General features: G+C 40.2%; 1 protein-coding gene across 2 annotated transcripts in view; it reads left to right on the top strand.

Annotated features, from left to right (window-relative positions):
* Positions 1-14647, top strand: part of marchf8 (membrane-associated ring finger (C3HC4) 8) — a 69160-nt gene that overhangs the window by 49636 nt on the left and 4877 nt on the right. Inside the window, exons 3-6 of one of the 2 annotated variants that reach the window (XM_058383220.1) lie at positions 3138-3188; positions 9055-9134; positions 9477-10259; positions 14295-14475. In XM_058383220.1, the coding sequence (XP_058239203.1) occupies positions 3138-3188; positions 9055-9134; positions 9477-10259; positions 14295-14475 (1095 nt within the window). The remainder of the gene's footprint in view (positions 1-3137; positions 3189-9054; positions 9135-9476; positions 10260-14294; positions 14476-14647) is intronic. The other variant, XM_058383211.1, reaches the window with a different exon arrangement.

Genomic DNA, 14647 nt, shown 5'->3' with positions numbered 1-14647 from the left:
GGGTGCTCCAACACATTTACACATGAATGCAGTTATAGAAATGAGGTTAGACCATGTCAAGAGAGTGTAAAAGAAATTATTATGTGTGTGAGGGCTTGAAAGCTGCTGGCTAGCTTGGCTGAAATTATCCTTCATACTGAACAGAGACCAGCGGGGATTTAACACCCAGTCCTCCATCACTGCCATCTCCATGGTAACGTGTATGGGTAGGAGCTGTGAGTAAGAAGATGGAGTAATTAATGTTAAAGAACATGTCCTTCTGTTGCTGCGCTGCACCACGATGCACACAGTTTCCCTCACTTTACTTACAGCATTCACATACTGTTCTTCTAACTAGTGCAGTTCATTTGAAGGAGAACAGCACAACATTCACACTGTTCTACTACTAACTCAGTGCTCCCGGCTGAGCTCCACATGCCTGTCGTGTTTTTAACTCATGATATAATCTGGGCCTGAATTAATTTAATCGTAATCTAAACTTAACTTAATCTTAACTCTTTATGGTTATTTCAGTTTTGTCTGATAGTGACAGCCGATATAGGTCTAGTGTGTGTGCATGTGCACCTGTCTGTATCTCTCTCTCTCTCTCTCTCTCTCTCTCTCTCTGTCTGTTTGTGTGTGTGTCACCTGTCTGTATTCCTGTTTGTGTATATGTTCCTATCTGATTTGTGTGTGCTTATATGTAAATGTCTGTTCGACAGTGCTTTATTTCCCGTGTGTGTGTGTGTGTGTGTCCTTCTGGAGGCCTTTTCTTGGGCTCTGAGATGGAACAGAAGCTCAGCTCAGCCTCTAACATACAAGCGTATATGAAAGTCACATGACATGTTCTCTGGTCCGTGTGTGAGTGAGTGCATGTGTGAAACTCGCGCTCGCTTTTAAACTCAAGTAAAGCTTTTAAAAATGCACACCTCCATGTTTGCTATAGAGAGAGATCAAAGAGAGAACAGATCACACAGTCTCTTGCCCACTGGTTTGTGTGTGTTTGTGTATAACATTAGTATGTGCTAGTACAAGTGCATCGCACATTTTTTTCCATACACTGTCCTTCGGCCTTCATCAGAGATTAGTTTCCTCTCATAGATTTGTTGAGGGCTGGATATTTTTGGTGGCTGAACTCTAAACACTAAGGACTATAAAAAAAAAATCAGGAACAGCAGCCTGCCTTGCCCGTGTCTCTGCTGTGCTAGTTACTGCATCTGATGATCAGGAATAGTCCTGTCTGATGGTCTCTTTCTTTTGAATGGGCTAATAAAGTGTTAAGCAACAGTCAGTATCTGTATATCTACAAACTGCATATGTACTATATGTTTACTGTGTGTGTATATATATGTATGTAGGCTTCTTTTTTGTCACACAATAATGGCCATCATCACACTGGCTCCCAAAATGTAGTAATTGCAAGACTGTAATTATTGCATTACGTGTAATAGTACATCTGGTACAGCAAAATCAAGTGTCCCTAGTTATAATTGCACCATGCTGCAAATGAGCACTCACATTTCGGGTGCATGGGATGTGGGTGTACAGACCGAGCACTGATATACCTGACTAGTCTTTTTTTTTTGTTTGTTTGTTTTTGTGGGCACATTTTTTGTTTTTTTGTCATCTGAAATTACCAGGCTCAAACCAGTCTTTTTGTTCAATGTTACATTTTTTAAATCCTACACATATGAGAGCGCCTTGATGCCCGATGACTCCTGAGATAGGCACAGGCTCCCCGTGACCCGAGTATAGATCGGATAAGTGGTACAGACAATGAAATGGAAAAAAAAAAACATATGAGAGCCTGTTTTTACTGGCTACTGAATATAGATGTATTCAGTACTCTTTCCCTAGTCCCTGTGGCATTGCTTTATTCAGGACATGATGATAGTTTATAGTTCAGTATAATGAATCTACCTGCCAGCGTAATCCTGCTCCATCTCCTATCACCTCATTAACAACATGCCACTTGTTTTGAAACTAGCTTTCCTGTTCATTTGCAACCATTAGTTTTTCCTCCAGCTTAGAGGTTTGTGTTTGTGGTCTGCTCTCCTTCTACAGCCTCTCTCACCTTGCTCGAGTCTCTGGGTTCCTCACTGAGGATATTTGTTTTGTGTCAATTTCTTTTTTAAAAGCACAATACAAATACAATTTAATCATCAGGTTAAAGGCTCCCAGAATTCCCTAGCCCAACGTCCATACCTTAATTTTTGGAAAGGGTTGTACCTACTGTAAACAGCGTCCTTAGTTATACCTTGTCTTGTCGCCAGCTTTCTTAATGCTAATTCCTGTTTCTTATATGTGAGGAAAAATAAAGGCATCACATCCCACTCATGCATCCTCACAAGGTGACCAAACGCACACGAATGAGACTCGGAACAGATGCCTGCATTGGCTAGTGTTAGTCTGATTGACATGCTAGAGAGAAACCTTGTCCTTCTCACTCAAAGTTGAAGTCCAGTGCTGGTCTCTTACTACTGGGGAACAATTTTAGTCCAGAGTTTCAACAGAAAAGGTCATCATTCTATAAATTACTCCTGAGTGCGACAGAGGAAAGACAAGAGAAACACGCGCAAGGCTCTGGAGGTTTCTGCTAGATGCTGATGGATGCTCTGGCCTAATCATTGTTCCTTCCTGGGGATTCATTTTAGGCAGCTAAACTTATTTAAGCCCAGGCCTAACAAATTCAGTTGTTTTGCCAACAAGAAAGAGGTTCTCCTTTTCAGCTTATACATCCATCCACTCATTTAACGGGTTTATGGTTCAGTAAAATCTGTTAGCCTTCTTGCATCCATTTTCTGTCACAATTAGAAACATGTAGAGAGGCTTTTATTTGCTCTAGGGTAGAATTAAAGCAGTTGGTGAATATTGAACGCTTGGAAAATATGGATATTTTCAAGAGTTATTTTATCTATCAGTAGAGTAATTGATTGTTTTTTTCGATGCATTTTTACTGTATGCCTTGCCTTTGTAATTTGTCCAGTCTGACAGCATGAAATTAAAGGTGCTAAAGTCAAACGTTTCATAAAATGCTTTAAAAAATGGTTGCTTTATTAAAAAACAGTAAACAAGGTTGTCATTTTCCATGCAGGCAGTATACATGAATGTTGCTCCCATGGTAACATTGTTGTCCTTCCCTTTCTTCTTCTCTACAGAATGAGAAACCACTGGGTCATTCTGCAAGCAGGTCCAGCAACATTTCAAAGGTATTGAAATCTGTTTCCCTCCTACCCTCCTCTCTCTAGTTTGTTTATCTGATTGTGTGTGTGTGTGTGTGTGTGGGCCCATAGGAGAGAGTGAGAGATAGATATAGAGAATGAGGACAGGTGAACTTTCTGCACCTCCAATTCCCACAGTATTCATTCTTATCTCTCATTTCTATTCTGTGAGCATTTTCTCGAGACACTTACACTGTACCAGGCTCAGGAGATTGATGGTCTGTACATATTGCATAGATGCTGAGAAAGAAAGAAGGCCAAACACAAACCAAGGGAAGAAGCAAACCTATCTTAATCTTATGCTTCTCATATTCATCACTTATATATTTAAAAAAAAAAAGTCATTTTTCTAAGTGGCTTCATTTATCAAGTTTACTATATATGAATTAGGAAAAGGCTCATATTCTGCCCATGCGCATGAGTTTGTGTAAATTTACGCAAAAGAATACTTACTAACGTGAACCTTGACTTTCATATATTTTCATGGATTGCTGCACTTTTATATATGCAGCATTGAGCAGAAACCCTTATCCAGAGTGAAGAGCTTATACAAGAGCTTTGGAGTCTCTGTCAAAAGCACTTTATGCTAGTTCACTAAATCAGGGACTAAGAATACCATCGTGAAGATTTTATTAAATCCAGTTTTTATATTATTGGCATGAATTCAAAAATACAGAAGCAAAGCCAACACAACCCCATAAATGAAGACGAGTAAAACTAGTCAGTCAGTTATGACAAAAGAAACGCACAGTGTAAATGGAACACGTTGTTCTGCCTTAAAGACAGAAGTGAAAATTATTTTTCGACTCGCTTCTGACTTTCAGCCTTTACCCTGTTCACTGTTCATGTCGTTCTCACAACCGTCTGTGTGCTTGAGCTTTTCTGGAGTTTTGTGGGTGTCACTAAATGCAAACGAGTTGTGTCAGGAATGCACTTTGCACGTTAGAGGTGACAAACTCACACACACAAGGACGAAGAAAATCAGTGTTTCTGAAATATTTGTAAATCTGGTAGATAGGCAGTTTATTGTATCTTCTTAAAATGTGTTTATTATTAAATGTATTTATTTTTTAAGGTACAGATATACACTTGATCAATATCTTGGCAGTATGTTTTTTTGTTTTTTTTTCTATAGCATTTCATCACTTGAATTCAATCACAGAGGGGAAAAAGTGCAGTTATGGGTTTCTGAAATATAGCCAGTCGTTCGGTTGTGGCTAGTGTGGATAAAGTAACAGAACGGTCATTCTGTAATATTGAGGCTTAACATATATATATAAATCTGTCAAAAACTTCCTTATAACAGTGATTCTGTAACTATTATTCGCTTCCTAATGATGCACGGATGGATAAATAAATAAATAAATAAATGGTGGTGGGGAAACAGCTGGGAAACATTCGCCACACATTTTTATTGATCGTATACAAGCAGCGCCACAGACAAATAGGCACTTATTTCAGTGCTTGACAAACTGCAGAGCAGCCATGTTGATATCTTGGCTGAATCATTTGCAGTGAAGTGGGATTTTTCTGGGATCAGGCCTGGCAAATGCTATCACTTTGGCACAAATTTCTTCCTCTTAGCTGTGCACAAGTGCACTAAATCTGCCCTGTGAGCCTCTTAGCCCATAAACCAGTTCCATGTGCTAAGTGTTGCCATCTTTGTGGTGAATTGGTGGTTTGGCTTTAGGGCTGCGTGGTCCGGCTCCTGAAACCCCACAGCTCTCATCTAACACCGACAAGCACCCTCACAACCATTCAGTGAGAGATGAAAACACAAACCGGACTGACACCGCAGCACCGTGCTTCTCATTTTGTCATCATTTAACATGACGGCTGTTCAGACAGATGGGTTAAACGTCTTCATTTAGCCTCGGAGTGAGCGGTTGTTTGATTTTCACCGGCAGCCGGTGTTAGACCTCTGCAGGACCCCATCATTCTAGAGCCATATCATCAGCAGCAACATAAATAACAGAAAATATGTCCTGTTTGCATTTGTATTCTGTTTTCTCTTGAACTGCCACAAGCATCATGTACGCACGCACGCACACACACACACGCACGCACGCACGCACACACACACACACACACACACACACACACACATATATATATATATATATATATATATATATATACATACATACAATGCTTAAAAGGATGGTTATTGCTAAAAGCTCTATTGAGTCTCGCTCTCTCTCTCTCTCTCTCTCTCTCACTCTCTGTCTCTCTCTCTCTGTCTCTCTCTCTGTCTTTGTGTTTATTTTCTTCCTCTCGTTTCCTGTGCAGTTTGCAACTGGTATGTCAGCCTAGCTATCGCCCCTTAATCACCAGTTGAGTTGTATTAGAACGGCTCAGAGTGTGATCCCACTGTCAGTGTGCCTACGTTGTCAAAAGCCTATTTCTCACTAAAGAGTGTTTCTGTATCATAACACCTCTTACACCATTTTCCATTTATGAATCTCTCTCTCTCTCTCTCTCTCTCTCATTTTTACTGTCACACCCCGTTGAGTGTCTGCCCTTTTGCTTGTTACATCTGTGTGTACTTATTTTTAACATTCCTGTAAACATGTGCCTCTCAACAGATTAAGCAGATGACAAGTGGCATTATTTGCATGTAGCTGCAGTATGCAGTATGACCTAGCAATTCTAGAGTGATGCTTCTAGAAAACGAGCAAATAATGATAATAAATAAGATTTCATTAAGATACATTTTAATTTTAAAAGAGAAAAGAAAATGTCCCTATAATATATAAATATAAGTATGATTTGATGTTCAAGGGCTGCTTTAGTGTGGCTCACGTTAAACAGTACAGCTCACTTTTGAACTCAATCGTTCATTCTTCAATCATCTGGAGTAGACACTTTATCTTGATCGAGGTCATCTGGTAGCAATCCTTGACATACTGCATGCAAGGTGCAAGAATTCACCCCAGATGGACACCGATCCTTCACAGAACAACATGCACACACATTCACACCTAGTGGGGTGGGGGTGGGGGGTGGTTTAGCATAACCAAACCACTCATCTACATCTTTTTTGTGAGATGGGAGGAAATCTGAAAAGCTGGAGGAAATCCATGTGAGACTCGACTCAGATAAGAACCTGAGCTCAGGATCAAACCAGTTACCCTAGAATTGTTAGGTGGTAATACTACCCACCTCATTACCATGCTGTCCCACCCTGATGAACACAAGGGCACAATCTGTGGCAAAAGTTTGTAAAGGACCCCAGCAATTATTTTTTATTTATTTGTTACACTTTTTTTTTTTTTTTTTGCTTAATTTTTTTCTGTGAATTTTATTTGCAGCTCTAGGACCCTTGTGTATTTTTGTGAAGTGCAGGTGGTCATAGCAGCATCTATTCCCATAGTTGATGTCACACAATATGCGTCTTCTCACCACAACACCAAGCATATCATCCCGAACCAACACAGACATCTCATTCTTTAACTGTATAGAAAAACTCATTTTAGGTCAGTAGAGTCAGTGCTATTATATTGCCCCCTTAAGCCTAAACTATCTTTTTATAATCATTAACCTTCCGTAGAGAGCGAGAGATGATGATGATTTACAGAAAACCTAGAGAGGCGGATTGCTTGAAAGGGGAATATTGTGGTTAGATGAGCAGTTTAGGTTGTCTGCAGGCCATGTGAAATGATAAGTACCCAGTAGGAGGGACTGGGAATGACTACACAGAAAGATGGCCATTAATAAATGCAGCGTTAAGTGTGTTGTTGCTAAAGGCTTCTGCCCACTACTGTAGTGAGATTAGATTTATCACTGTGTGCCTCCTCAGGGTGCAGGCTGGCTCACATGGTGATGGATTTATAGAACATATAATTGTGTGTGTGTTTGTATGTAGAGGCATATTTTTATATCTTGTTGGGTAGAAAATATAGGAATATCTGATTGCTTTCACCTTGGGGGAACATTTGGTTAAGATGATATTTCCTTTCCTATATGGAGAAATCGGATTGTTTTGGGGGAAAAAAAAAAGAATCCAAAGTGTAAAAGGTAATAATTATGTCAGCAGAAGGTCCTCACAAGGATAGTAGGACAAATGTGTTTAGTGGTCAGTGCAGCCTCCTTAACTATTAACCAACCAGTGTAATAAATAAAGCCTGTCTAAATAGCAGGCAAAAGACTACAGTGAATAACAACATACTTCCCTCCCTCCCGCCCTCCCTCCCTTCGACTTTCATTTCTCTTTGATATCTGCATTGTTAAGTTCTTCCCTATTGGTTGCGCAAACATCTCAAATCGTTAATCGCTACCCGTGATGGCTTATAATTTCGCAAGTTCAAAGTTTGCTGTATTCTTAACTGATGCTCAAAATCACTGAGTGTTGGGTGACCCCTTTTGTGTGTGTAAGCATACACTAGGCAGGTGTTTCACAACAAAACGTTCCTGTGCTGGAAGGAGGATTTGCCTAATGAAGCGTTTAGCATTTAATATTTTTATTTGTGACACCTCTGGAGTCAAGTTAATGCAGGCACACTGCCTGTAACGTTGTTTGTGTGTATGGGTGCATGCATGTGGAGTTCTGTTAAATGCCAGAACTGGGATCATGTTTAAATATACACAGTGTGTGCTGATTACCTCCTGGGGGACCAGTGGAACTGCAGGAAATCAGAATAATTTGATGGAAATTTTGCGCTTAGTCACTACACACACACACACACCCCTACACACACACACACAGGGATTTGTACAGGTACTACAGTGTTCAGCTGTATAATTACGTCCCTGTACCTTTGCAGGATCACAGAGCAGTAAACATACAATAAACATGCAATAATTTTCACATAATATCTTTTTACTGAGGGGAAAAAAAACGTAACCCTTGTGTGGTGTTCGGGAAAATTGACCCATTTTATATTGCTGCATAAAGTGCTGATGCATTATTTGAGAGCTGTATTTCACAACCAGAGACTGCAATAATCTTTTTCTTTCTCATACTTCTATTGTTGTTTATCACCTGTATTTGATACACCAGTTGTAATCTAAATAATAATTTAATAATTTAATAATAATTTATTCTAGATTTATGCCAAGGTCTTTAGTATAGGTCTTTATTATAGTACATTTATTATAGTAAATTTTGTTACACAAACTATAACTTTAGCACAAAATCAAAGGCTTTAATTGTTAAATTTGATTTAGTAATTGCAAACAATTAATCACGCATGTTATCTATATCATTTTGATTGAGATAAAGACAGTGTGGAAAGACTTTTATGTATTTTATTTTTTATTTCAGTAATGCTTTTAAAACTCCAATAATGTCCCAAACAGTACCAAAGTGGACAAAGAGTAAACATAACACAAGGGTGAATTATACAAGCTGAAGTTCTTCTTCAACTTTTGAACAATATCAGTTGTTGTATTTTCCTTGCATTATTTGGATTACTTGCTCTGAATAATTGCATCTCAAAATATTATTCATTGAAAGCTCTGCGTAATGAGTGCTCATGCCTTTCAAATGAAGGTCAGCACTTCACTCTATATTGATTACTATCCAGCTTTGGGCAATAGAAGTTCTCTGTGTGCTCCACTGTGAATCAATAGCTAATTGGTCTTGGACATAGAGAAATTAAGCATGGCCTGTGGTATGTGTATCTATGATAAGAATGTGATTTCTATATTTTCTGGTGTCACTTGGAAAAATAAGGAGTAAAACTGCTTATAAATTGAAACTGTTGAGTATTTTTGTTGCTGTAAGCTATTATGAAACTTTCATTTCCTCATTCAGTGACAATTCAGGTGATGTGCTTACATGACTTGAGTTGAAGTGCTGACTATGTGTCTATGTCTCTCATTTAAAGTCTGTTTTTTTTTCCCCCTCTCATAGGCAGGGAGCCCGACTTCTGTGAACGCCCCCTGTGGCTTCTCTCGAACTTCTGTCACGCCTTCAAACCAGGACATCTGCAGGTACCACCTAGTTTGCCCGTATTTTTAAAATGAGCTGCTTCATGTGCTGCCGTGTGTCCTCATATCCTCAGAGCAGGTAGATCTCTGCATTAGAAAAGAAAATTATAAGGCTAGCAACCAGCAAAGGTCAAAGCTTTTATTTAAGGACGGGTATTCTGACTCGTACTTCTCTGCTGTTTTTGTGAGTTTTTATGTGTCATTTATTTTGTTCAGCTCACAGTTCTCATGCTGTGTATTGCATGTTGCTTGTGTCTGTTTCATTATTCTTTCTGCTTATTTCTCGCCCCTGCTCCTGTCCCGTATTTTTGTCTGTTTTTTTTTTTTTTTGGTCCTGCTGTGCAGTTCTAATGCTAGTGCTCCAGCTCAGGAGCAGTTCTCTCAGAAACCTGCGCAGACTGCTGTGGTTTTGCTCAACTCCACTGACAAACACTGGCCATCACAGAGCATCACTATGACAACACTCTGTCTTGATTCACCCATCAAACCCAAAAATAAATCTGTCTTTGGAGCCGAGTGGCTCTCACTGTTAAAGCCCTCGGTCAACCTCCGGCCGCACGCCAGCACGCTCAAGTTCTCCAAGTCCCTGAATGACGTGGGTCAGAAGATGGATGGGCTGTGCAGTCTGCACTTCGCTGAACGCACATGCTCAGATGGCGAGTTGCGCTCTGATATGAAAGGAGATGCAGAATGTGGGCACCAGGCCAAGACTCTCGTGGTCAAGTTGACTCGCCTGCCTCCTCTCTACCCTTCTCAACACACCTCCTTCTCAACCACATATAGCTATGCAAGCGCTCAACCTGCTGACATTCAGAAGAGCTCCAATCTGCTGCGCTTATTCTTCCCATTCCCACGCTCCTCCACAGCGGGCAGCTTGCCCCTGGGTGAGCTGGCCTCCTGTGCCAAGCCATCCAGTGCCTTGCTGGAGGTGAATGAGGTGTGCAGTGAGGAGATAGGTGATGATGATGTGTTTGAGGAGGAGTACTCCGGATGGAGGCTGAAGGCTGCGGAGCAGCAAGCTCCTCTCTGCTCCCTGGAGGAAGATGGAGATCTGGACCGTCGCTTCTCGCCACTGATGGAGAAAACAGGTCCACCCTCACCGTACTCTCTGACTGGGGATTGCTGCAGGTTGGTGAGGTTTCTCCTCTCCGACTCAGCCCAATTACTTATATGCCCTGACTATAGCTCCATCTCCAGAATCCCAGCATCCCACCTACCTTTCCAAAAGTTCCTAAAACCCCTGTGGCTCCACCTGTTTAAACCCCATATGCTGCACTGCTTGCTGTGCTGACTCTTACATTCCTATTCCTCTGCTCATTAGAGTCAGTTAGAAAAGCAATCCAGTCATCTGGAACAACATCATATTTTCATTATATAGTAAAGAAAGAAAGATTATGCCACATCCTGCTTGTGATATAGTTTCCTGGCATATAGCTGCACTTTTTTTTTTGCTGCAGTGGTTCTCTGCAAGAGCACAGAGGCCAGAATATAGTAGACTCTACCTATGGCAGTTTGTCAATTCATGGAATGTTGCCAGGTTTTATGAGAGAAAATGGATTTGAAGATCTGATTAGTGCACAGGTCACAGTTGCAAAACACACAGAGCTAAAAGCAAACCAAGATTAATGCAATTCTATCAGCTCATCTTTGAGCCCATTTCTGAGCTATGTAATTATCTTGGAGTTATTCACCAACAGAAAACTTCAGCTCAGATAAGGAGATTGATTTTCTTAATTGTCCATTTTAGTTCTGTTTTTTTTTTCGCAGTTTAAAGCCGTCATTTTAAATCTGCATTGCGTTTACATGTCGAATTTTGCCCATCATTTCAGTTCATGTTTTTCCGTTCAATCAATTCCATTCTGATACCTTAGTGAAAAGATGAAAGGAGAATAAATTTTTCAGTCTCTGCTGTTTTTATGACTTTCTTTATTTAGGTATGCTGTCTTTTGATGTGAGTGCAGTCTGGCTCGGCTTTTTCAAAAACATGAAATACACATGCTGTTATTGTGAAGCAGTCCAGTCGCTGCTTTGGTAGTTCAGCATTTCACACATTCATCAGTTCTTCCCAATGACACAGGGCTGCTGTAATACCTGTCTCTGTCTTGTATGCATAGAGTATATGGATCAGTTGTCCTTTTCAAGCAATGTCCCTCCTACAGCTTCAGGGATGTTTGAGGTGCCTCATTTTGACGTGAACTGCTTCGAGAGTCACCTTGAATCGCTGGATTTCTCAGCAGCACAAGGTCACAGTTGCCAGCTTCTCCAGATGAGTTTTGTATAGTAATGAGTTACAGCAGTGCTTACATCTGGCCTGTGTATTCTAGCTAGTGGGCTGTGTTGAGATCACAACACATTTCTTTTCTTTCTATCAGACTCCCATATGGATCAGTTGCCCTGACTCATAGGGAAGGTGAAGTGGGTGTAAGTGATGCTGTGAGAGATATGCAGCATGAGCTCCAGGAGCTCCTGTTTTTTACCGTTTATGGATGCTGGCTTAATACTAGGGATTTTGTAGATAAGCATATAAGTGCATCTAGCATTGGAGTTAAATAGATTCTTGTGGAAAGATGTGATTGTAGAAAGAGTTCTGAAAATTAGCCTTAATGTTATATCACAGTATGCAGAGAAATCCAGTCAGATTGTTAAAATCATTAATCACTGTGACACTTTCTGAAACTAAAAAGTGACATTTTCAGGCTAGACATTCATCTTTTTATACAGAGGACTGGATGCAACCTTGGTAGTTATATCTATCTACAGGTTTGTCCTGGAAGCCAGTCCCAAGATTTTTTGTAGGATATCAAACAGTTGCTCAGTGACACTGCTCTGCTATACATCGGCAACATGGTCAGAGGTTGTGCAGTCAACACTGAGACCCAGGAGCTGTTACCTGTTAGTGAGGACAGGTTGAAATAGGAAACATCTTATAAGCGCTAATTGGATTGAGTCAGTCTAATCACTGGGAAGCTGGGAGTGTGTCATGGGCTTAAGATGTTCTGACTGAAATAAAGCTGAAGGACAGGATGTTGTCTCTGATGTTCTGTTGTCTGTCTTTGTGCAACGGATTAAAAAGCTGAATTTAGCATAATGCTTTTTAAAAGCAGATTTGCTCTTTAATTATGAATACAGTATGTCTGGAAGTTGTGTTTTTTTTTGTTTTTTTTTAAATTGAAACATCAATTATTATTATTATTACTATTACTAAATGCTGTTCATTTATTATCCTGCCAACCAGAATTGTTATTTGTTTATGCAAATCAGTTTTTATTTATTCCAGGCTGCTCAAGTCACATCAAATGCAAAAAAGCATTTGTCACTCTATTATTTATCTTATTACATTTGTTCATATTATTGAGAATCTCCTAATGTCTCTGAAACAGATGACTGTTAATGCATGAAAACAAATAGTCTGCTGGATTAGAGACTGTAATGTAATGGAAACTCAGTGTAGCAGCTCTCACACTTCAGTACCGCTCCTGCTGGAGCTTTAGTGAAGTCTGGACACTCATCAGCTTCCTGAATTGGATAGCAAAATGAAATGTCCCCTTTAATCATACATATTAATACATTAGTGCTGACAGCTGCTAAATGGGCTGCTCCTCTGTAAATCTCTGTTATCTGTAAAGAAGTCTGTATACCGAAAGAGATTTTTTTTTGTCTCTTAATCCTTTATCCTGGATTAGATAAGACTAGCCTGGAAATAGTCATTATCCTGTCTGTTCATTGTGGAAAGCCACACCGTAACACATATGGCGGTGCCTTCTTTCTGCTCGTTAATTCTGTCACGTTTAATGCCAAAGAGCCGGCTGTCAGAAACACAGTTTGGAAAGGAGCGGACGCTTGTCAGATCTGATGCTTCTGCTGAGGTGTGGTGTTCTGTGATAAATGCAGACATGTGCTGTTTGCTGTTGGCTTCTTCTTATCTTCTTAAGCCTTCTTTTTTTCACAATCCGCCTATACTACAGGCTGCTTTTATAAACCGATAATCAGTAGTGTTGACTAGGCTTTGTAACTCCTTCAATATTCTAAGAGAGATTAAAAAAAAATCTAGCAGTTATTGTATTGCACAACTACTTTCCAAAGAACAGTAAAATCCTTTTCAAGCGATGTCCCTCCCAGAGCTTCAGGGATGTTTGAAGTGCATCAGCTTGATGTGAACCGCTTCACAAGTCACCTTGAATTGTGCGATTTCTCAGCAGCACAAGGTTACCAGTTGTCAGCTTGTCCAGATGAGTATTTTATCATAACGAGTGACGGCAGTGCTTACATCTGGCCTGTGTATTGTAGCTGGCAGGCTTACAGCCCATTTCTTTGCGTTTTTATCAGACTCCCACTGTCTGCCTTTTTTTTCCCTTCAAATAAATAGATCCTACACCAATCTTTATTCCATCTGATTCTCCCATCCAAATGTTCCCTCCCCTGCTGAAGGCTGCTGTAATGGCTCTCTGGTTTTATGTAGAGGAATGACTGAGTATCTTGTGTCTAATGTATTGATCAAACTCCATGAGATCATGAGAGAAGAGTTATTTTAGTAATTCTAAATGGATGTTAGATGCATACATGTTTGCTACATTATCTAAATGCAGGCTGATTAACTCGTGCCCCCATGTGGTACATTCTATACATGCATGCAGCATACATGCGTGCACACACAAACACACACACACAATGACAGTTTTCTGTGTCCAGTTTTTTAAAATATCTGGATGCAACTTCATAATTGATAATGCAAGACAAATTTTGATGAAAGCATATGTATGTGGGAGGTGTGTGTAGTGATGTGTGTGTAAGCGCCTTTCCACTTGATATCCATCTTTTTTTTTCTCTTTTTTTTATTTAGTATCATATGACTCCTGTAATCCTTTCAAACTAGACACTTTGATTGTAGTGTCAGTGTTGTCATTTTTTGATCGGTTTAGCTTGTCTGTAGCGAAAGGTGATATGTAGAAACCTGAAGCAGGCAACATTGGCAAAGAAGACAACTCTCATCACATGTCAGATTTGCTTCCCTGTAGAAAGCTTCCATGGTGATTTGCTCTGCTGCAATTCAACTTTGGAGCAAAACTTTGTGCATGCTGTAGCTGCTGTGCGAGCCTTATATGTATGTGTGAAGTTCTTCAGACTCTGGTGCATGTTTGAACTCTTTCCTTTGTTTGTGCGCAGGATTTGTCACTGCGAGGGTGATGAGGACAGTCCGCTGATCACGCCGTGCCATTGCACAGGCAGCCTGCGCTTCGTGCACCAGGCCTGTCTGCAGCAGTGGATCAAGAGCTCAGACACGCGCTGCTGTGAGCTCTGCAAGTTCGAGTTCATCATGGAGACCAAACTAAAGCCACTGCGCAAGGTAAACAACACACACACACACACAGGAGTGGTCAAGTTCAGTTCACGTATCCTTGTAAACTCTGATAGTGCAACTACATTAGTGTAAATACATTATCCCTGCCCTGAAAGACAAAGAGCATGGGAAATTCACCAGTACCTTTTAACAGTCTGAAGGTTTTTTTTTTTTTTTT

Source organism: Hemibagrus wyckioides, linkage group LG03 (assembly GCF_019097595.1).
Source record: "Hemibagrus wyckioides isolate EC202008001 linkage group LG03, SWU_Hwy_1.0, whole genome shotgun sequence".
NCBI lineage: Eukaryota > Metazoa > Chordata > Actinopteri > Siluriformes > Bagridae > Hemibagrus > Hemibagrus wyckioides.
Note: the sequence above shows the minus strand (reverse complement) of the source record. Positions and strands in the feature narration are given on the sequence as shown.